General features: G+C 43.5%; 1 protein-coding gene across 4 annotated transcripts in view; it reads left to right on the top strand.

Annotated features, from left to right (window-relative positions):
- The window catches only part of LOC112230108 (SH3 and PX domain-containing protein 2A), a 120,658-nt gene that overhangs the window by 79,938 nt on the left and 19,142 nt on the right, over positions 1-21,578 (top strand). For 2 of the 4 annotated variants that reach the window (XM_042310950.1, XM_042310949.1), the window contains 2 exons: positions 12,184-12,297; positions 14,736-14,819. In XM_042310950.1, coding sequence (XP_042166884.1) covers positions 12,184-12,297; positions 14,736-14,819 — 198 coding nt within the window. The remainder of the gene's footprint in view (positions 1-12,183; positions 12,298-14,735; positions 14,820-21,578) is intronic. The other 2 variants (XM_042310951.1, XM_042310952.1) reach the window with 1 other exon arrangement.

Below are 21,578 nucleotides of genomic sequence, written 5' to 3'. Positions count from 1 at the left end.
CCTCTCCACCATTAGGCCAAAGAACTAGAACAACGATCTAGGATGACATCATTGGAGTTGAAGGTTACTGTAAACATGCTCAAACGTCTCCATACCTCTCCACCATTAGGCCTAAGAACTAGAACAACAATCTACGATGACATCATTGGAGTTGAAGGTTACTGTAAACATGCTCAAACGTCTCCATACCTCTCCACCATTAGGCCAAAGAACTAGAACAACGATCTAGGATGACATCATTGGAGTTGAAGGTTACTGTAAACATGCTCAAACGTCTCCATACCTCTCCACCATTAGGCCAAAGAACTAGAACAACGATCTAGGATGACATCATTGGAGTTGAAGGTTACTGTAAACATGCTCAAACGTCTCCATACCTCTCCACCATTAGGCCTAAGAACTAGAACAACAATCTACGATGACATCATTGGCAGGCTATGCCAAACCAAACAAGTCCTAGTGCCTTGTATATCCCAGAAACCCTGTCACCTTTTTCAGCCCTTTATTGCCAACTTGGAGTCTCCACAGCTCTGCTTGTTTATGTCCTTTGACATTTTGATCGCAGAAACACGGGCGGTAATTTAACATTGCAATCTCCCAATTTACTCGACACCCTATTTCTGTAATGTTGTTTTAATGTTGCTTTAATGTTCCTCACACCATTCATCTCGGCATTATGACAACTCATGCTTTTAAGTTAGCTTCTACCAATCTTATCCAGACTCTGTGCTTTTTATTCCCCTCTCCATACAATCTCTACACAGTATATCATATATGCAGTTAGGAATGGTTCGGGTCAAGCAACAGCCATTGAAAAAAACATCCACTGCAGTAAAACCACTTTACTTTTCACTTTACTTCACTTTACTTCACTTTACATCCATTTTTCCTGCATCACGCACTGTTTACCTCGATAGGGTTTCTAATCCCGAGTGTTATTGTTATACCCTACCCCTACTGCGAGAAGTTATCGGCCCCGTGCGCTCTAGTTCAACGCCGGCTGTTCCCCTGTATGGTGTCAACACGATGCCAGTATCGCCACGTGAAACTGTACAATGTGTTTGTGTGCGCGTGTGTGTGCCTTTGAGTGTATGTTTGGTGGGTGTGTGCTGATGTCATGAGTTTTGGCTGTGAGATTTACGAGCTACTATCTAGTAAAGGGAGATTTATGGAAGGGCAAGGAGGTGGACACGCCAGAATCCTCTTGAAAGGAGGGAAAGAGGAGGAGAAAAGGAGGCATGGAGGCATGTATGGGCCAGTGTCCTGGTCATTCCTTGGACATGGGAAATCACAGAGAGTCTGGAGGGAAGAGGCCTCAGATGGGAAAAACGTCACTTGCATGTGTGACCAGAAGTTATATTGAGCAATCAGTTTATTGTGCTTCCTGCAAAGTTGTTATCATCATGATATAGTCGGAAGTTTACAAACACTTAGGTTGGCGTCATTCAAACTTGTTTTTCAACCACTCCACACATTTCTTGTTAACAAACTATAGTTTGACACAAGTCATTTTCCCAATAATTGTTTACAGACAGATTATTCCACTTACGATTCACTGAATCACAATTTCAGTGGGTCAGAAGTTTACATACACTAAGTTGACTGTGCCTTTAAACAGCTTGGAAAATTCCAGAAACGGTCATGGCTTTAGAAGCTTCTGATAGTCTAATTGACATAATTTGAGTCAATTGTAGGTGTACCTGTGGATGTATTTCAAGGCCTACCTTCAAACTCAGTGCCTCTGTGCTTGACATCATGGGAAAATCAAAGGAAAATCAGCCAAGACCTCCACAAGTCTGGTTCGCATTCTGTCTCCTAGAGATGAATGTACTTTGGTGCGAAAAGTGTAAATCAGTCCAAGAACAACAGCACAGTAAAACAACCTTGTGAAGATGCTGGAGGAAACAGGTACAAGTATCTATATCCACAGTTAAACCGGTCCGATATCGACATAACCTGAAAGGCCGCTCAGCAAGGAAGAAGCCACTGCTCCAAAACCACCATAAAAAAGCCAGACTACGGTTTGCAACTGCACATGGGGACAAAGATCATACTTTTTGGAGAAATGTCCTCTGGTCTGATGAAACAAAAATAGAACTGTTTGGCCATAATGACCATCATTATGTTTGTAGGAAAAAGGGGCAGGCTTGTAAGCCGAAGAACGCCATCCCAACCGTGAAGCACGGGGGTGGCAGCATCATGTTGTGGGGGTGCTTTGCTGCAGGAGGGACTGGTGCACTTCACAAGATAAGTGGCATCACGAGGGAGGATAATTATGTGGATATATTGAAGCAACATCTCAAGACATCAGGAAGTTAAAGCTTGGTCGCAAATGGGTCTTCCAAATGGACATTGACCCCAAGCATACATCCAAAGTTGTGGAAAAATGGCTTAAGGACAAGAAAGTCAAGGTATTGGAGTGGCCATCACAAAGCCCTGAGCTCAATCCCATTGAAAATTTGTGGGCAGAACTGAAAAAGCGTGTGCGAGCAAGGAGGCCAACAAACCTGACTCAGTTACACCAGCTCTGTCAGGAGGAATGGGCCAAAATTCACCCAACTTATTGTGGGATGCTTGTAGAAGGCTACCCAAAACGTTTGACCCAAGTTAAACAATTTAAAGGCAATGCTACCAAATACTAATTGAGTGTATGTAATCTTCTGACCCACTGGGAATGTGATGAAAGAAATAAAAGCTGAAATAAATCATTCTCTCTCCTATTTTTCTGACATTTCACATTCTTAAAATAAAGTGGTGATCTTATCTGACCTAAGACTGGGAATTTTTACTGGGATTAAATGTCAGGAATTGTGAGAAAATTGTGAGTTTAAATGTATTTGGCTAAGGTGTATGTAAACTTCTGACTTCAACTGTAGGTGAATGATATGAAATGTATATTATATAAAATTGTCTTTGAAGACTGGTCGGTCTTAATTTGTTCAGTTTTGGCACTGTTATTGTTGACCCTACGCTAACAAATCTGATGCCATAGTTTCATGAAAATGACTGGTTAATCAATGCAACTGGGCCTCCATGCTGTGGCTCCATACTGTGGCTGAATATGGAAAATTCCCCTATTTTCTGTGTGCTTACCCTGGCCTAATGGATCTTGCAGGAGGACTGTGATGCTATGCAGCAAACAAGATCCCTTTGGGTTACTGTGCCGCTCCCTCAGCCCACAAGCCCAGCCGGAGAAGACATTTGCCCCTCGCCTCACTCTCTATGCGAACTTTGCCAGGTTGAAGGGGGAATTTGTCACCATAGTCCTAAAGAGCTTAGGCACTCTTACCGTACGAAACCCGCCTAAACACACATTCACACACATGGTCATGTACTCACACATCCGTGAAATTATGTATGCACATGCAAACACGCACGCATAAACACACACAGGCTCAAACGCACACACACACCACCCCCACCTCCCCTCTCTCGCTGCCTGCTGTGCCAACAGCGGAGAAAGTTAGTTTGGCATAGCCCCCACTAACCCACATATTCTTTCCTGAAATCTACCCAGTTTTGACTGAGTTTTGGCTGGTCCGGGATGTGGGTGTTGTTTGCCTTGGCCTGGGGCCCTGTGTAGGTCAGCTTTAGTAGGGGGAAGCACTGGGCCAAGTTTTCCATAGGGAGGAACTCCATTTGTGTCAAATCTTACACTCCATCACTCAGGCTACAGCTAGCTTAGCGCTAGTCTCACCTTGAGGCTACATTTGAAACGGACAGCCTAGCCTGCTCTTCTGACTTCAGTCACGCCGATAAGGTTGTAAACTGTCAGAATCTTGGCCAGAGGGCTGCTGAAGACAAGGCCTCACACACAAGAGGCCATACAGATGTAAGATATGAATTTGATCACCCTGTTGCAGGATAACTTTCCGTACAGAACCTTGTATTGTATTTGAGGTTTAAAAAGGCTGTAATTTCCACTTTGAAATATCAGACTTGATTTTCCCTTACGAAAAATGTATCAACCCCTACAAAATGTAAATGTATTATATTACTTATAATCCATATAATAATTCTAATTTCCTGCTGCATGATTATGTTCCTGCTGTAGCAAAACTCGCTCAAATGTAGATCCTACAACTTCCTTTAAAAGTTGTGTCGCCTCACCTCTAGGCAATCAAATCGGACAGACAGCTTCAATCAAAGAGCGTTTAGCACTAGAGGGGTTTGCTTAAAGGATGTCCTGGTCAGGCTGTTAAAATGGATATCCAGCTTCAATCAGGAAGTAATACTTATAAGCCAACAGATAGCGTAGCTGGCTATCAGTCATACTATACATGCTACCCGTAGCGTTAGCGTAGCTTTTCACCCAGAGGCACAAGAGTTGCTAATCTACGTCAATCGACTCAACAGAGAGGTTACCTATAAGCCCTTTAGAATCTTCTGTATAGATAGGGTCACATGAAAGGTCGTAGCTGGCCAAAAGACTAACCTACAGGTTTTTGAAATAGAGCTTGTTGCCATTAGCATATGCATGACTAAAGCTAGCTTAGTGTTAGCCGCACCTCCACTGCTTTGAAATGGCCAGCCTGTTTCAATAAGCATGACACAGGGGGTACTTAGCTGGAAGGAAGCTTTGAGATGGGTCTCTCACACACACACACACACACACACATACACATGTTATGTTCTTCTATCCTCGGGGTGACCTAAAATGTATTTAAATAAAAAATGCTATTTTCCTTAACCCAACCCTAACCATAATCCTAACCTTAACCCGTAACCCAAACCCTGAACACAATCCCCCCCCACGCGCGCGCGCGCGCGCACACACACACAGCGGTTCACACACACACGCATGTACGAACGCACGCGCACACACACACACACACAGCGGTTCACACACACACACGCACGCACGCAAACACACACACACACACACACACACACACACACACACACACACACACACACAGCGGTTCACACACACGCACGCACACACACACCCACACACAGCAGTTCAAGGACTGGGGACTTAGCACAGGCATGCTGAGTGTGATATTTAGACAACACGGTCTAATGAACTTCCTTCCAACACGCTATCCCCTTCCACTTGTAACACAGCTAACAGTAACCAAACCCCCATGTTTTATGAAAACTTAAAGCAAGGTAACACAATCTCCACAGTGGGATGTGAGTTCCTCTGTCTACCGCCCCGTTAGACATTGTCAATAAAGATTTGGGACCTCGAAAAAAAAACGGTGACTTTCTAGGAAGGAACCGACCAGCTAAAGGATTCAGGTGTCCTCATAACTTCCCCTCAGTTAGAATGATCAGACGATGCTTTGATGTATCCTGTCTTGGGTGATTTTTCTAGGATGTTTTATGTCTCTTTACATTGCCAATCCGCTACACCAGCTTTTCAAACAAAGTTCACACTAAAGGGAACGAAAATGTGTTCAAAGGAACTTGTTATTAAAAGACTCTGATGTCATTAGAAGGATTTTGTCTGTTCTTCGTTTGATCCCATCCAACAAAATCATATCCCTGAGGCCTAACTAGGCGTTTATCATATCATATACTGTATCGACTTGGAGGTCTTGATGGGATTTTAATCCAATTTCCCTAATTAAATCATCTCGTTCAGGCCTCCCGAGTGGCGCAGCCGTCTAAGGCACTTTATCGCAGTGCTTGACGCATCAATACAGACCTGGGTTCGACCCCAGGCTGTGTCACAACTGGCCGTGACCAGGAGTCCCATAGGGCGGCTCATGATTGGACCAGCGTCGTCCGGGTTGGGGGGTTTGGCCTTGGGGGCTTTACTTGGCTCATCGCGCTTTAACAACTCCTTGTGGAGGGCCGGGCGCCTGCAGGCTGACTAAGTGGGCGGGTGTAAAGAAGCGTGGTTTGGCCGGTCATGTTTCTGAGGACGCATGACTCAACCTTCGCCTCTCCGGAGCCCGTTGGGGAGTTGCAGCGATGAGACAAGATCATAGTTGGATCGCAATTGGGGAGAAAAAGGAGGTAAAATACAAACACACTTAATAAAAAATGGTATAATCTCGTTCTGTATTAGCTTCAAGATTTGATTACGTATATACTTTCTTGCAACCTATACAGTATCTTCCTCACCACAGGGTTTGTGTGATTAGACACAAGGATGAGAATAGACTCTGCCTTCCAGGCCTGATTCTCCAGTCTCGGTTTAGACCTCCCGAGCCTCCGTAATTATTATGGTTCTATTTTAAGCCTCAGCTTTCTGTGTCCCTTAGTTCTGCTTACTCTGCAGAAAGCGCACGTTGTGGTTCAATTCGATATTCTGTCTTCCTGAGTCGGGCTCAGCCGCATCCAACTCAGAGCTCGTATCACATGTCAGATCTGTTGTTCATTATGGCAAAGCAATGAAATGAGTAACACAATCGCATCGCGGGATCCCTTGGTTTCCTCAAAGGCACGTTTGAAATAAGTGTCGTTTGACGAAACGTTTTGATAGCCCCGTCCCATTTCTCCGTTCCATCAGGCCAAATAAAGAAAGTGAAAGGAAAGGTTCTGTGGTGGTTTTGGATGGGGAAGTGCTTGGAATACTCCCCGCTTTGAAGCCCTGGCCAAACATCTGCTCTCTCTTTCCCTCTCTCTCGCCCTCTCTTTCCCTCTCTCTTGCTCTTTCTCTCTTTCCCTCTCTCTCTCTCGCCCTCTCTTTCCCTCTCTCTCTCTCGCCCTCTCTTTCCCTCTCTCTCGCTCTTTCTCTCTTTCCCTCTCTCTCGCTCTCTCTCCGTGTATCCCTCACTGTAGCTCCCTACTGCTCTCACTCTCTCTCACACTCTCTCTGTCTCTCCCTCTCCATCTCTCTCTTTTTAAATGATCACCCTTTGTCTCTCTCTCTCTCTCTCTCTCTCTGTCTCTCTCTCACTCTCACTCTGTCTCTCTCTCACTCTCACTCTGTCTCTCTCTCTCTCTCTCTCTCTATTTTTAAATTATCGCCCTGTCTCTCTCTCTCTCTCTCTCTCTCTCTCTCTCTCTCTATTTTTAAATTATCGCCCTGTCTCTCTCTCTCTCTTTCTCCTCTCTCTCTCTCTCTCTATTTTTAAATTATCGCCCTCTCTCTCTCTCTCTCTCTCTCTCTCTCTCTCTCTCTCTCTCTCTGTCACCCACTCTCTCTATCTCCATCTTTCTCTTCCTAGTAGGCGTTTACCAGCCAATGATGAGTATGTTCTGCACAATTACTATAGCATTTGTCTCCCATGTGACCTTATTCTCACTTAGTGAATGGGGAGATGGAGAGAGAGAGAGAGAGAGGGAAAGCGGAAGAAAGCACTCCACTCTGCTAAACCCAACCTAAACTACTTATTCATGTCTGGGTTAAACCAGCATGAGTACTGTCATTGTTAAGAAGGTTTTGCAGCTCTCACTGTTTGACCTTTTAAGATAGTTATCTTTAGTTCCACATCATGAATCCGATTAAGTAGATCAACCTGGGTCATTTCTGTCAGGAAACAACCCGGACCCAGAATCTAGTGTTTATTATAGTCAAAGGCTGCCTAAAAAGTGGTCTGATTTAGTTTTGACAAGAGGCACCTGTACAATAAACGGATCATACTTAGACAGGAAATGACGTATTCCTCTAAATGCCTTTTTACTGCGTTGTTTGAGGTCGAGTGAACTCAGCCTAAGCACGGTTTCCATCAGGCCAAATAAAGAAAGTGAAAGGAAAGGTTCTGTGGTGGTTTTGGACGGGGAAGTGCCCAGTGGACACACACACACACACACACACACACACACACACACACACACACACAACCAATAACACTGCCATGATGACTGAAACCTGTTGAAACAACAGCCCATCCCCTTTTACTTTCTACTCTACTGCCTGTTCAGAAGGTGGTCAATATGCAGTTGATTAGACGACCCACCCTTTATATGTCTTGTTTTTTAGCTTGTTTCATTATTACAGCTGCCCCTAACCCCCCCGCGCCCGCGTCTCACCCCTGCTGGAGAATGACACTTTTTTTCCCACATTTTCCATGTTCTAAGATTCATAACCTTTCGAGGAAAACATGGCCTTATTTGATGTTGTTTGAATCACAGATTTCCCCTTCAGTCTCTCTCTTGTCCACCTGCACTGTAATGTATTCCATACACGTGCAGTACAGTCAAGCAAGACATATAGCTATTTTAGAACATATAGCCATTTAAAATAACTGACCGTCAGCAATGCTTATTACATTCATGGTTGAGGTAATATGGTCATGTTGGCCACTGTAATGAAACAAGACATGTATGCCTCCAATGACAGCTCTGGTAGCATTTTATGATTAACTCATTAGGTGGTGTGGCTGTCCCACTCCAGAAAAGAAACACGTTTTCTTTGTTTATTGGATGGGATAGATAGAAAGAAGTTTATAGGAGGAGAGGAATTGCTAAAGTGGTGGGTGAGATTTGAACCCACGCTCGCTGCGTTAGTACTTGTTATCCAGAGGCAGTCGCGTCGGCCGCTCGAACACCCCAGGCTATGTGAAATGTTTTCTCAAATGTTTTCACACACAAAACACAACACACCCCGCCAACAAACAGAAAAGACACAACAGACATGGTCAACATCCGACCATGCCACGTAAACAGCTCCATCCCATTATACATCTCTAGGAGCCTAATTGAGCCGCCAAGCCAATTGGCTTCCAATGTGTGAATGGGCAAACCCTGACCCTGACTCTTCTGCAAGGGTCATGTCTTCTCTCTTCTCTGGGAAAACAGTGTTTATATTCTGTCTGTCTGGAGGCTCAATGGCACGGCCAGAAAGAGAGAACGCCAACTAACTTCCTACTAACAACTGTCCTGAAAGAGAGAGAGAAGAGAGAAGAGAAAGAACCAGCTTCTGTCCATATTGCAGTTGGACAGAGTGAGTTTCCTGGAAAATGTTGACACACGGACAGTAGTTGGTTGGAACATATGAGAACGTTCCCTCGCTTTCTCTCTCTGGTCTCTCTCTTTCTCTCTTCCTTCACAGTCTCTCTCCACTCTGGTAACTGTCTATGTGTGATGAGATCCAGCAGCCTTTCTGTTTCTAATTTCTCTGCTCTTTTACCACATCTGACTTTCTCCAGAACTGCATTTATAGGCAAACTGGGCCTTGTCAAAGCCTTGTGGTGTCTGCCAGCCAGGGAGCTGAATGTATAGGGGAGCTGGGCCTTGTCAAAGCCTTGTGGTGTCTGCCAGCCAGGGAGCTGAATGTATAGGGGAACTGGGCCTTGCCAAAGCCTTGTGGTGTCTGCCAGCCTGGGAGCTGGGAACTGGGCCTTGTCAAAGCCTGGGAGCTGTGGTGTCTCAAAGCCAGCCTGGGAGCTGAATGTATAGGGGAGCTGGGCCTTGTCAAAGCCATGTGGTGTCTGTCAGCCTGGGGAGCTGAATGTATAGGGGAGCTGGGCCTTGTCAAAGCCATGTGGTGTCTGCCAGCCTGGGAGCTGAATGTATAGGGGAGCTGGGCCTTGTCAAAGCCTTGTGGTGTCTGCCAGCCTGGGAGCTGAATGTATAGGGGAACTGGGCCTTGTCAAAGCCATGTGGTGTCTGTCAGCCTGGGAGCTGAATGTATAGGGGAACTGGGCCTTGTCAAAGCCCTGTGGTGTCTGTCAGCCTGGGAGCTGAATGTATAGGGGAGCTGGGCCTTGTCAAAGCCCTGTGGTGTCTGTCAGCCTGGGAGAGGCTGGCAGACACGCACACAGCCGTGACCTATTTCTATTTGCCCCTTCTAGGTAGGCAGTGATACACCGCCGTGGCAGCTCACACATGCAGCTGATAATGGCTGCCGCTCACCAGGACCCTGTCACATAGGGATTTAGGAGACTGTATATCCTCCGCTTGTCAAGTCAGGTGATCTTTTGAAGAAAATGGCTCCTGAATTGTCTCTTTGCTGAACTATGGACGCATTCCATAAAGGTGGATGGGTTGTGGATTATTTCCTTTTGAACAGTTGCGGTAACCTGATCTATAAAGTCTCTTTGCTAAAACTATGGGCAACTTCCATTGAGTTGGCACAATAAAAGTGAATGTGTTTTGTATGGTATTGGCAATTTTTAACGAGGGAGCATGTTTCACACATTGACTGTAGGACTTTAAAAAAGAAAGGAGGGCCCTACCGTGCTGCCTCTCATCTCACTGCTATATGTGTTGAGTGCCATTCATCAAAACATATTTTCAGTCTAGGATCTAGCTAGCCTACAGCAGCATAATAATGAATTAGCATAGCATCAATGTCACAATGTCAAATTCACGTTGGCAGTTAGCACTGAGGAGAACCTATGCTTCTACAGTCAGTCCAACGTTAGCATTTTTGCTAGGCTAAACATTAGCATAGCATCATTTGCATAGCGTTATTAGCATTTTGTGAAGCCAACCGATTCTGACAGGTTTCCAAACTCACTGTGCTGTCCGCTGTCAGACCCCAGACTCTGCTGTGATGTCTACAGTGGGACCTACTTTTAACTTCAATGCCTTTTAGACCATGCCTATGGGTTGAAGCCTCAAACACTGTGGTGGACCATTCAGAGCTTCAAACATAGTATACGCTATAGTAGTCTTGTGTTATGAGTACCTTCCAACCTGGATTTACGGAAAACCAAGGAATGTTTGGGAAGTTACTGGAATTTCGCAACCCTACCAATGACCAACGTTCTTTTTTTCCGATGAAGAAACTGTTGTAAACAGACATATTTTCCATGTGGGTCAAATAGGTCTCATTTCCCAATGTGACTTGGCGTGTCTTGCAGGGACATAAAATCGGGCGTGTGAGGACTTGATTTACTCAAGGCTGTTTGTGTGTGTGTGTGTGTGTGTGTGTGTGTGTGTGTGTGCGCGCGTGCGCGTGCGTGTGCACGCGCGCACACTATGTGGTATCAAACCCCATTATAGGACCTCACCATATGACTGTTAATATAGTCAAGAGCTGATTTTTGGACTCTATTGGAGAGAAAACAATTGTTGTGCTCGTTGCCTCACTCTCTTCTCTTTCATACTGTCAGAGAGTGTGAGTTATTGTGATTGTGTACATCTCTGCATCCGTCAGGAGTGCTCCTGTGTGTGTTAGCATATGGCGTACGTCTGGGTGCGTTATAGCCTGCAGAAAGTCGTAAATGATCCTGTATCTTCGAGGTTCACTGAAAGGCAGCTTCTATTTACGACTCTGAATAGTCCACTTTGAACCCACATGTTGCGGATGAAATGCTTGGGGAGCCTCCGAGCTTCGAATAGACGGTCGGAGAATCTGGATTCGTGCTACCGCTGCAGAACTAAAACACGAAGACACATGCTAACTTGTCAGGGAGTTGAGTTTCGGTTTGGTTTGGTTCCCAATTCGACAGGTATTTTTGCATTCAATCAGGTCTAGGTAGAGGCGAGTCAATTCGAATCAAAAAGATGTATTGTCCCACAAACACCTCTCGAAGTACTAGACTAGGATTTTTGTGTTGTTGAGACTGAGTTTCAAGTCAATTCTTAATCCTCCACTGATACAGGGTCAGCTCTTATTTAATCCCCTTGATGGTTTCAGGTTAGAACTCAGTTATGGTCATCTGATCCTAGATCTGTGGTTCAGGGACAACTTCTACCTCCTTGAGCCTTAGTGTCCTCTGCACTCTGGGCACATATGGGCTCTCTCCCTGTCCCTCAAACGTGAACCTAACCCTAGAGTGCTGATCTAGGATCAGGTTCTCCGTGTCCATATAATCTCAATCATTATGATTTAAAATGAACAACTGATCCATGATCAGTACTGCTACTCTGAAACGGGTGGTTTTGTAATGATAGCAGCTTTCCAAGCAGGTGAAAAGTTCCCTGGTTACATCACTTCACTCCTCTCCATGTAGCAGATATAAATGAAATCCTGGGCCAAGACAAACACTAACACCCGATCAATTCTGGAGTTCTTTGGGAATGTAGAACAGTTATTGTTATTTATATCCTTCGCAAACTGCTGCGGATGAAGGAACTAGAACGATGACATGTTTCCATGATTGAGTGTAAATCAACATGTGTAAGTGTGTTTGGAGTCCAAGCCCAACTATTAGGTGTCATGCCTAAGGCCTTGGTAACGATGGTAGTGATATTTAGCAGGGAGAATGGCTGGTGTGTGTGCGTGTTTGTGTGTGTGTCTGTCTATTTTCTTTCTGTGTCATAGTGTTTAAAGAATGTGTGTGTGTCTCCATGTGGCTCTGCACAAACTAATGTGTGTGTGTCTCTTTGTTATAGGTTGGTGGTTCGTCAGTACAGCCGAGGAGCAGGGTTGGGTGCCGGCCACATACCTGGACTCACAGAACGGCACTAGAGACGACCTGGAACTTAGCACCGTCAGGACAGGAGAAGGTAACACACACACGCCGGCCATTCTCCCTGCTAAATATCACTACCCTCGTTGCTAAGGCCTTAGGTATGACAACTAATTGTGCTTGGACAGCGGGAACCTCTAGGACCAGAGTCAGAGCAGGAAACAGACACTGTAACGAACCCAGTGTCTGTTGCCCGAAGGAGTCTCATTTTGTCATGACCTCTTTTTTTTTTGCAATAATGTTTAGTCTGATTGTTTGGAGGGCACATATCATCACTAGAGAACAAGCTCCCTTCCCTTTTGGTGCTTTGGGATGACACTGTAGCGCCTTAGTTGTGTGTTACACCCGGGCAGGCAGACATGCACACACAGACATACACACATACATGCACTCCCCCACCGTTAAAGTCATATTACCTCTGTTTTCCATCGGTTTTAGTAACCCACGGAAACTACCTGGTATAGTGTAGTCATTATGCCGTAATGCTTTGTGTGTCAGAGACTGCCACCAAGGTATGTAAGGCTCTCTCCCTGTCCCTCATTAAGGCACATTGCTTTATGATCCTCGCGCTGGCCCATGGCACTGTTACACTGTAAACTGGCACGCCACATCCCAGCATGTGATGACAGGTCCTCTGCAGCTGCCATGGCCCCCAGCTCCACTTAATGCAGACTGCAGTCACTCTACAGAGAGACAGAGACAGAGACAGAGACGTAAGTACTGGGCTGGTATTGAAAGTCTGTGATAGCCTTTAAGGAAAAACAAGGTAATGTAGCTGGAGCCTGGAAATACCTAGGGATCTGAGACAGGCACACACAGAGAGGAAATGCAGACACACATACTATACATACATCCCATCCTACAAAACACTCCTCTATCAACACCTTCCCTATTAGAGCCTGCCGACTCAGTTTTCACACACCACTGCTTATCTCATATCTCAGGTAGCTATCCTGTCTCCCCTACCCTCCCCCTCATACTCATTAAGCCCCAGTCTGCTGTCATATAAACCAATAGCAGACTGTAGCTAGCTCACTGAGGAGGAACGACAGGGCCTGGCAGGTCTGGTCTATTGGAATTACCCCGAAATAACGTCTGCCTTTGTGGCTGTCTCCAATCTGATATTTCAATTAGGAGGTCAATGGGAGAGAGAGATGAGAGTCATTTGATTCTGTCCTCCTCTCCTCACTCCTCCGTTTCTCCCTCCTCCTCTTCCCTCCACCATGAAGGGAGAGATGACAGTAATTTAATTCGGTCCTCCCTCCTCATCACTCGTTCCTCCATTCTGAAAGTCTGGTTAATGTCCCACTAGGGAATATGCATTAAGGAAGGGAGGATACTGACGAGTCATCACCAGACAGCAACGAGTTGGACAGTATCATAAAGGGCTGTTTTACTTTACCGTGAGTCAGTGGTGTTGCACGAGTGGTCCCTGCGTATAAAGGGGGACTGGAACGGAACAGAGGACGTAGCAAGCTGTTACGGGTAGGCTAACATGAAGATTTACCCTGATCTATTTTCTCCTGTACAGTTGCTAACCATGTGTACAGTGCGCTAGGGGCTAGTATGATGCTATGCCACAAAGATGTAGCATGTCTCTTGACCATTTAAAAAGTCCCAGACACATAAAACGTTATGTACGGAGATTGGCCTTCTAGAATACAGTCTTGGTGAGAACCTTGAAGACCAACAGATTTCAGTATTCCAGACACTAGATTGGATGATACTGTACCATACATCATGTCATCAGTGCCATATCAATAGAATGAATAGAACAGGCTTGGGAGCACTAACCCTGGAATTTTGTAATGAATGGAGACGCCCTTTCTATTCATTCTATTTCTATGACACATCATGTCATCATTGCCATAGAGAGAGAATGAATAGAACAGGATTGTAAGCTCCAACCCTGGCAATGAGTAATGCATGGAGGCGCCCTTTTCCATGCATTCTATTTCTATGATTACTACTTCCTCTTTTAATGTGGGGCTTGTTCTTTTAATGACAGACGATACGACAGACGATAGTTTCTCTCTCGTAAGGGAACACCTCTGTGTTTATGACCTAGCTGTCACTGTCCTCAGGATATCTGTGGTCCCACTCGTCCTTTATAATGTCAGTATAACTCAGTCCCCAGAAATACACACCCTTTAAGAAGTTTAGCTGCTTGACTTGTGCAACGTGTGCGTGAACGCCGAAGACAGAGACGATAAATACCACGGGAGTGATTATCATGACAGCAATGAATATCAATTCTTTCTACAAAAAATAACATTTGCTACTGCACTATTACAAATCATGTGATTTACTATGCATAGCTTAAAATGGACACCATTTATTTGCTGGCTTTCCATGTAATGTTTTCACCATCCGACTAACTAACGACGGCTTTTTGCCTTCTTTCATTTTGTAATACGCTTCTTAAGTTCACGCTTCTTTGTTTTTCTTTGGTTTCTCCGTCCATCCCCTCATCAGTTACTAAGAGACGCAAGGCTCATCTGAAGAGACTGGACCGCAGATGGACCTTGGGGGGCATAGTGAACCGCCAGCAGAGTCGAGGTGAACACACAGTCAACACCCGCAGACACACACACGCAAACACACGCACGCACACACACACTTACACTTACACACACACTTACACAAACACACACACACACACACACTCTCTCAAGTGGCCTCTCTCAGAACCACACACATACACACTCATTCCTTCATCGTAAGAAAACGAATTTACATCCATGACAGTCAGCCAACAACAACTCCAGCTTACAACAACAACTCCCCAACATCACAAACAGCACACTGGGTGGTCGTGTAGATTTCAGCTCCCCGAGTTACATTTACCACACTTTTCCCTACTTTTAGAAAGATCATTATTTCTTCATTTTGCTCTGCGTCACAGAATAATGTACTAACATTAAACAGATTAGATAATGAGGGGTATTTGATTCAGACAGCACAACAGTAACAACCTTGTTGGCTAAAAGCTGCTCTAAACATTACTGTGTGTAGTGCTTCTTCATGTACTTATACAACTCCCTCCAGGTTCAGAACCATTCGATTTTAATGACTGAGTTTTTAGTCAACATTTATTGGTAAAGATATTTTCTCACACTCTTGAATGTATCACGTTGCCAAACTCCCCTGGACACTGCAATACTGGAATATGTCTCAATGGAGAGTTGCTGTTGAGTCATAATGAATTCTCTTTGATGGACTCATGTCTCATATTGTCTAGTATCTAATCAAAACTGGTCCAAGGTCAACTTTGCATTTATCCTCTAATGGTTATGGTTAGAATCTGTGGAAGGTAAGCTGATCCTAGATCTGTGGCTATATGGCTTAGATCCTGCTAACGGGATCGATATGACAACAGCCAGTGAAAGTGCAGGGCGCCAAATTCAAAACAACAGAAATCTCATAATTAAAATTCCTCAAACATAGAAGTATTTTACCCCATTTAAAATATAAACTTGTTGTTAATCCCACCACAGTGTCCGATTTCAAAAAGGCTTTACGACGAAAGCACACCAAACGATTATGTTAGGTCAGCACCTAGTCACACAAAAACACAGCCATTTTTCCAGCCAAAGAGAGGAGTCACAAAAAGCAGAAATAGAGATAGAATTAATCACTAACCTTTGATGATCTTCATCAGATGACACTCATAGGACTTCATGTTACACAATACATGTATGTTTTGTTCGATAAAGTTCATATTTATATACAAAAATCTGAGTTTACATTGGCGTGTTACGTTCAGTAGTTCCAAAACCTCCGGTGATTTTGCAGAGATTTACGTCAATTTACAGAAATACTCATAATAAACATTGATAAAAGATACAACTATTAATACTGCATGGAATTATAGATACACTTCTCCTTAATGCAACCGCCGTGTCAGATTTAAAAAAAGCTTTACCGAAAAAGCACACCATGCAATAATCTGAGTACAGCGCTCAGACAACAAATCAAGCCATACAGATATCCACCATGTTGTGGAGTCAACAGAAGTCAGAAATAACATTATAAATATTCACTTACCTTTGATGATCTTCATCAGAATGCACTCCCAGGAATCCCAGTTCCACATTAAATGTTTGATTTGTTCGATAAAGTCCATCATTTATGTCCAAATACCTACTTTTTGTTGGCGCGTTTAGCCCAGTAATCCAAATGCTCAATGCGCGATCGCTTAGTTCAGACGAAAAGTCAAAAAAGTTATATTACAGTTCGTAGAAACATGTCAAACGATGTATAGAATCAATCTTTAGGATGTTTTTATCATAAATCTTCAATAATGTTCCAACCGGAGAATTCCTTTGTCTTCAAAAATGCAATGGAACTCAAGCTAACTCTCACGTGAACGAGCATGGTCAGCTTATGCCACTCTACCAGACCACTGACTCAATCCCCTCTCATTCCCCCCTCCTTCACAGTAGAAGCATCAAACAAGGTTCTAAAGACTGTTGACATCTGGTGGTAGCCTTAGGAAGTGCAATTCGACCCCATAGACACTGTATACTCGATAGGCAAAGAGTAGAAAAACTATAAACCTCAGATTTCCCACTTCCTGGTTGGATTTCTTCTCGTATTGTTTTGCCATATGAGTTCTGTTATACTCACAGACATCATTCAAACAGTTTTAGAAACTTCAGAGTGTTTTCCATCCAAATCTACTAATAATATGCATATATTAGCAACTGGGCCTGAGTTGCAGGCAGTTTACTCTGGGCACCTTATTCATCCAAGCTACTCAATACTGCCCCCAGCCATACTAAGTTAAAAGGATACTTCTACCCATATTTGATCAAAAAAGTCGTCGCTATATTGAAGGATGAAGTTGTTATATACGCTGATTGAAGGTCAGTTAGATGCTCTCTGTCATTGATATAGATAGGATTTGGGGAGGCTGATCCTAGAGCGGTGTCTGTGGCCTACTCCTACCTAGAGCCAGAGTAATTACTCATCCCTCTAATAAGACCAGGAGAGATCAGCCATCTGGTTTTAGGATTAGTTTTAACCCACTCACCCCACCTGGCTCTGTCTTTTGTCTGTTTGTTTACTGAAACTGACCTGGGACTCATATAACTTCCCAGGCTCCCAATAACATACATGGGGCGTGACTCACCTGGTATAGCTTAACTCTGATCCCAGACCAGTCATAGAGACAATAAACATAAGTGATTCAACAGAGCTCATCCAACACAGGGGGAACTTGTGTCAGATGGTATGAGTTAGTGCCTGTGTTGATTAATTTTATACAGATGACCTATATACTTCATGGCTGTTTTTCCTAACCACATGACCTGACCAGGAAAATCTCCACTTCCTATTTGTAGTCTTACTAATCTATAACTTGGGACATTTAGCTTCTCAGGAAAACCCCCAGGTCCTATTTATACTGCACAGGAGAAAAAATACAAGTTCAATACCCAGCCAACAATTTCCATGTGATGACTACATCCAGCTCTTTTGGATACTTTTGGTGAATGTACTAATATGGGATGCCAGAGCCCCGCCATAGTCTCCAGCCAGAGCTGAGCGTAGCATTTACAGTTAGTTAGCTAGCTCTCCCAGAGGAGTAACAGCAGGAGGAATGGGCTGGCTGGAATAGGCTGGCGGAAAGTGTGAATGTGGGGCAGTAGCCCATACTGAAGCCTGGCTTTAATCACAGACAGGAGCCTATAACAGTGGATGTAGCCACTTTTGTGTGTGTCAGCCACTGATGTAACCGTTGCCATGGAGGAATCAGGACAATCATTGCGCGAGGCATAATTAGTAGTCAATGTCACATCATGTATATTTCTTTTTTTGTCGTACTACTGATATTGATTACTGCATTGTCGGGAAAGAGCAAACAAGAAAGGCATTTCACTGTACCAAAAACTTGATATCAATATTCTATACCAATATCATATCCAATCGCCCAGATGACTTCACTTGAGACTCTGGGTCAACGTACAGTACATGCCTGTGTAAGGATGTTGTACTAGAGACATCAACCAGCAGAAACAGACAGTAGTGATATATTGTCCTCTGTTGAGGCTGACACATATTAACAGCCAGGGTTTCAGGTCAGTTGGCAGTCCAGTGTTGCTTTCAGCACCATCAGAAACACTGCTGCATATGCTAACTCATTTATGACTTCTGGATTAGAGGCCTTGTTTCCACCCTACAAAACGATCCCACCATGAAAATACTGCTGACTGTGGTCGGAAACTTTGTTTTTGAATTTGTTCCTTTTTCCACATCTCTAATTCTCTCTCTCTCTCTCTCTCTCTCTCTCTCTGTGTCTCATATGTATCTCTTTCTCCCTCTCTCTCTCCCTCTCTCTCTCTCTCTCTGTGTCTCATATGTATCTTTCTCTCTCACTCTCTCTGTGTCTCATATGTATCTTTTCTCTCTCTCTCTCTCTCTCTCTCTCTCTGTGTCTCATATGTATCTTTCTCTCTCTCTCTCTCTCTGTGTCTCATATGTATCTCTTCCTCCCTCTCTCTCTCTCTCTCTCTCTCTCTCTCTCTCTGTGTGTCTCATGTATCTCCTTCTCTCTCTCTCTCTCTCTCTCTCTCTCTCTCTCTCTCTCTCTCTCTCTCTGTCTCATATGTATCTCTCTCTCTCTCTCTCTCTCTCTCTCTCTCTCTCTCTCTGTCTCATATGTATCTCTTTCTCTCTCTCTCTCTCTGTGTGTCTCTTATGTCTCTCTCTCTCTCTCTCTCTCTCTGTCTCATATGTATCTCTTCTCTCTCTCTCTCTCTCTGTGTGTGTGTCTCATATGTATCTCTTTCTCTCTCTCTCTCTGTGTGTCTCTTATGTATCTCTTTCTCTCTCTCTCTCTCTCTCTGTCTCATATGTATCTCTTTCTCTCTCTTCTTCTCTCTCTCTGTCTTATGTTCTTTCTCTCTCTCTCTCTCTCTCTCTCTCAATTCAATTCAATTCAATTCGCTTTATTGGCATGATATAACAATGTACATATTGCAAAGCTTATTTTGGATATTTACAATATAAAAATAAATAAAAATGAGAATCAAATTGTCAACAGGACAACAGTAACAACAATAACCAAGTGTCAAAATAACCATGCATTCAACAATTCGAGAAAATGAAACTCTCTAATTGTTTTATATTTTTGACATTTTGTCAGGAAATGCAGCTCCGTCTCAGGTTCTGCTGTTGTGCAGTGGTTGCACAGCCTTTCCTCTACAGGGAGACAGGGTTTTCCTGTGTCTACCCTTCTCAATGGCAAGGCTGTGCTCACTGAGCCTGTACTTTGTCAAGGTTTTTCTAAGGTTTAGATCAGTAACCATGGTCAAATATTTAGATAGCACTGCATTTTGCTTTGTGCTTGTGTTTCCCAATAAGCAATATAGTTTTGTTTTGACTGTGTTGTAATTTGGTTTATCCTGATTGATTGGATGTTCTGGTCCTGAGGCTTCAGTGCTTTAGTAGAACAGGTTTGTGAACTCAGCCCCAGGACCTGCTGGATCAGGGGACTATTTTCTTTGCTCAGCTCTTGGCATTGCAGGGCTTGGTAATGATATGAGAGGGGGTCACTGTATTTTAGATGTTTCCAAAACTTAATTGCTCTTTTTTGAGTTTTTATTATGAGTGGATATTGGCCTAATTCTGCCCTGCATGCATTGTTTGTAGTTTTCCTCTGGACATACTCTGTGTACAGTACTCTATATATTTTGTACCAATTGAGAACTTTGGTCTAATCCCCTGAGATCTGGGTCTTCTCTGGAAAAATCATTATTTTAGTCTTTTTGGGGTTTACTGCCAGGGCCCAGGTCTGGCAGTACTGCTCTAGCAGGTCCAGGCTCTGCTGTAGGCCATGTACTGTGGGTGACAGCAGGCATAGGTCATCTGCGAAGAGTAGGCATTTAACTTCTGAATTGTGGAGACTAACACCAGGGGCTGAGGATTTTTCTAGAATAGTGGCCAATTCGTTAATGTAAATATTGAAGAGTGCAGGGCTCAGATTGCAACCCTGGCAAAGGCCCCGCCCCTGGTTAAAGAATTATGTTATTTTCTTATCAATTTTAATGCTGCACGTATTGCCAGTATACATTGATTTAATTATGTCATATGTTTTACCCCCTACACCACTTTCAATAACTTTGTAGAACAGTCCTGTATGCCACATAGAATCAAATGCTTTTTGGAAGTCGATTAAGCAAGCGTATATTTTGGTATTATTTTGGTGGACATGTTTATCTATCAGGGTGTGTAGGGTGTAAATATGATCAGTTGTGTGATGTTTTTGTATAAATCCAATTTGTCTTTTACTCAAGACATTGTGCTTATTAAGGAAGTTTAGAACTCTTACATTTATAATACTACAGAAAACCTTCCCCAGGTTACTGTTCACACAAATGCCTCTGTAATTATTAGGGTCAAATTTGTCTCCGTTCTTAAAGATTGGGGTTAATGAGTCCTTGATTCCAAATGTCAGGTAAATAACCTACACTCAGGATCAAATTAAACAGTTTTAATATAGCCAATTGAAATGTTGCACTAGTGAGTTTGAGCATCTCATTTAGAATGGCATCAGGTCCGCATGCCTCTTTAAATTTGAGAGCTTGAAGTTTCTTATAGAGCTCCTGGTCAGTAATTTGGGAGTCCAGTGGATTTTGATTGTCCTTTATAGCTTTTTCTAATCCATTCAACTTCTCATGAATTTGGCGTTGTTCAGTGTCAATTTGAACGGTGTTGTAGAGTGTTTTAAAATGGGTTGTCCATATGTCACCGTTTTGTATCGCTAATTCCTATTGTTTAGATTTTTTTTGTTCTTTCCAATTTTGCCAGAAGTTGTTTGTGTTTATGGACTCCTCAATTAGTGTCAGCTGCTTGCTGTTGTACTGGGCTTTTTTGGTTCTGAGTGTACGTTTATAGAGTTTTAAAGTCTCACAGTAATGAAGTCGTAATTCACCATTATTTGGGTCTCTGTGCTTTTGGTTGGATAGTGTACTAAGTTTATTCCTTATCATTTTACAATCTGCATCAAACCAGTCGTCATCTGTGGTCTTTTTTGTTTTGTTTTTTATCAATTTCAATTGTGCTTCTTTTGCCATTTGCCTGAATATATAGTTGATGTTCTTTACTGCTAGATTGATGCCTTCTTTACAGTGAGTGAATGTGGTATCCAGAAATGTATCTAAGAGTGTCTGGATATTTTGGTTACAGGTTGCTTTCTGGTATTCTTCTGTGCTGTTTTGGGCCCATCTGTATGAATTTCTGATGTTGTGCAGCTTACTGGGCTGTGAATGTGTGGTTGTTTCCATGTCTGTTCTTTTGAGGAACAACGTAATTTGG

The sequence above is a fragment of the Oncorhynchus tshawytscha genome, linkage group LG32 (genome assembly GCF_018296145.1).
Source record: "Oncorhynchus tshawytscha isolate Ot180627B linkage group LG32, Otsh_v2.0, whole genome shotgun sequence".
In the NCBI taxonomy this organism is placed as follows: domain Eukaryota; kingdom Metazoa; phylum Chordata; class Actinopteri; order Salmoniformes; family Salmonidae; genus Oncorhynchus; species Oncorhynchus tshawytscha.
The sequence above is the reverse complement of the archived record's forward strand: the minus strand, read 5'-3'. Positions and strand labels throughout refer to the sequence as shown.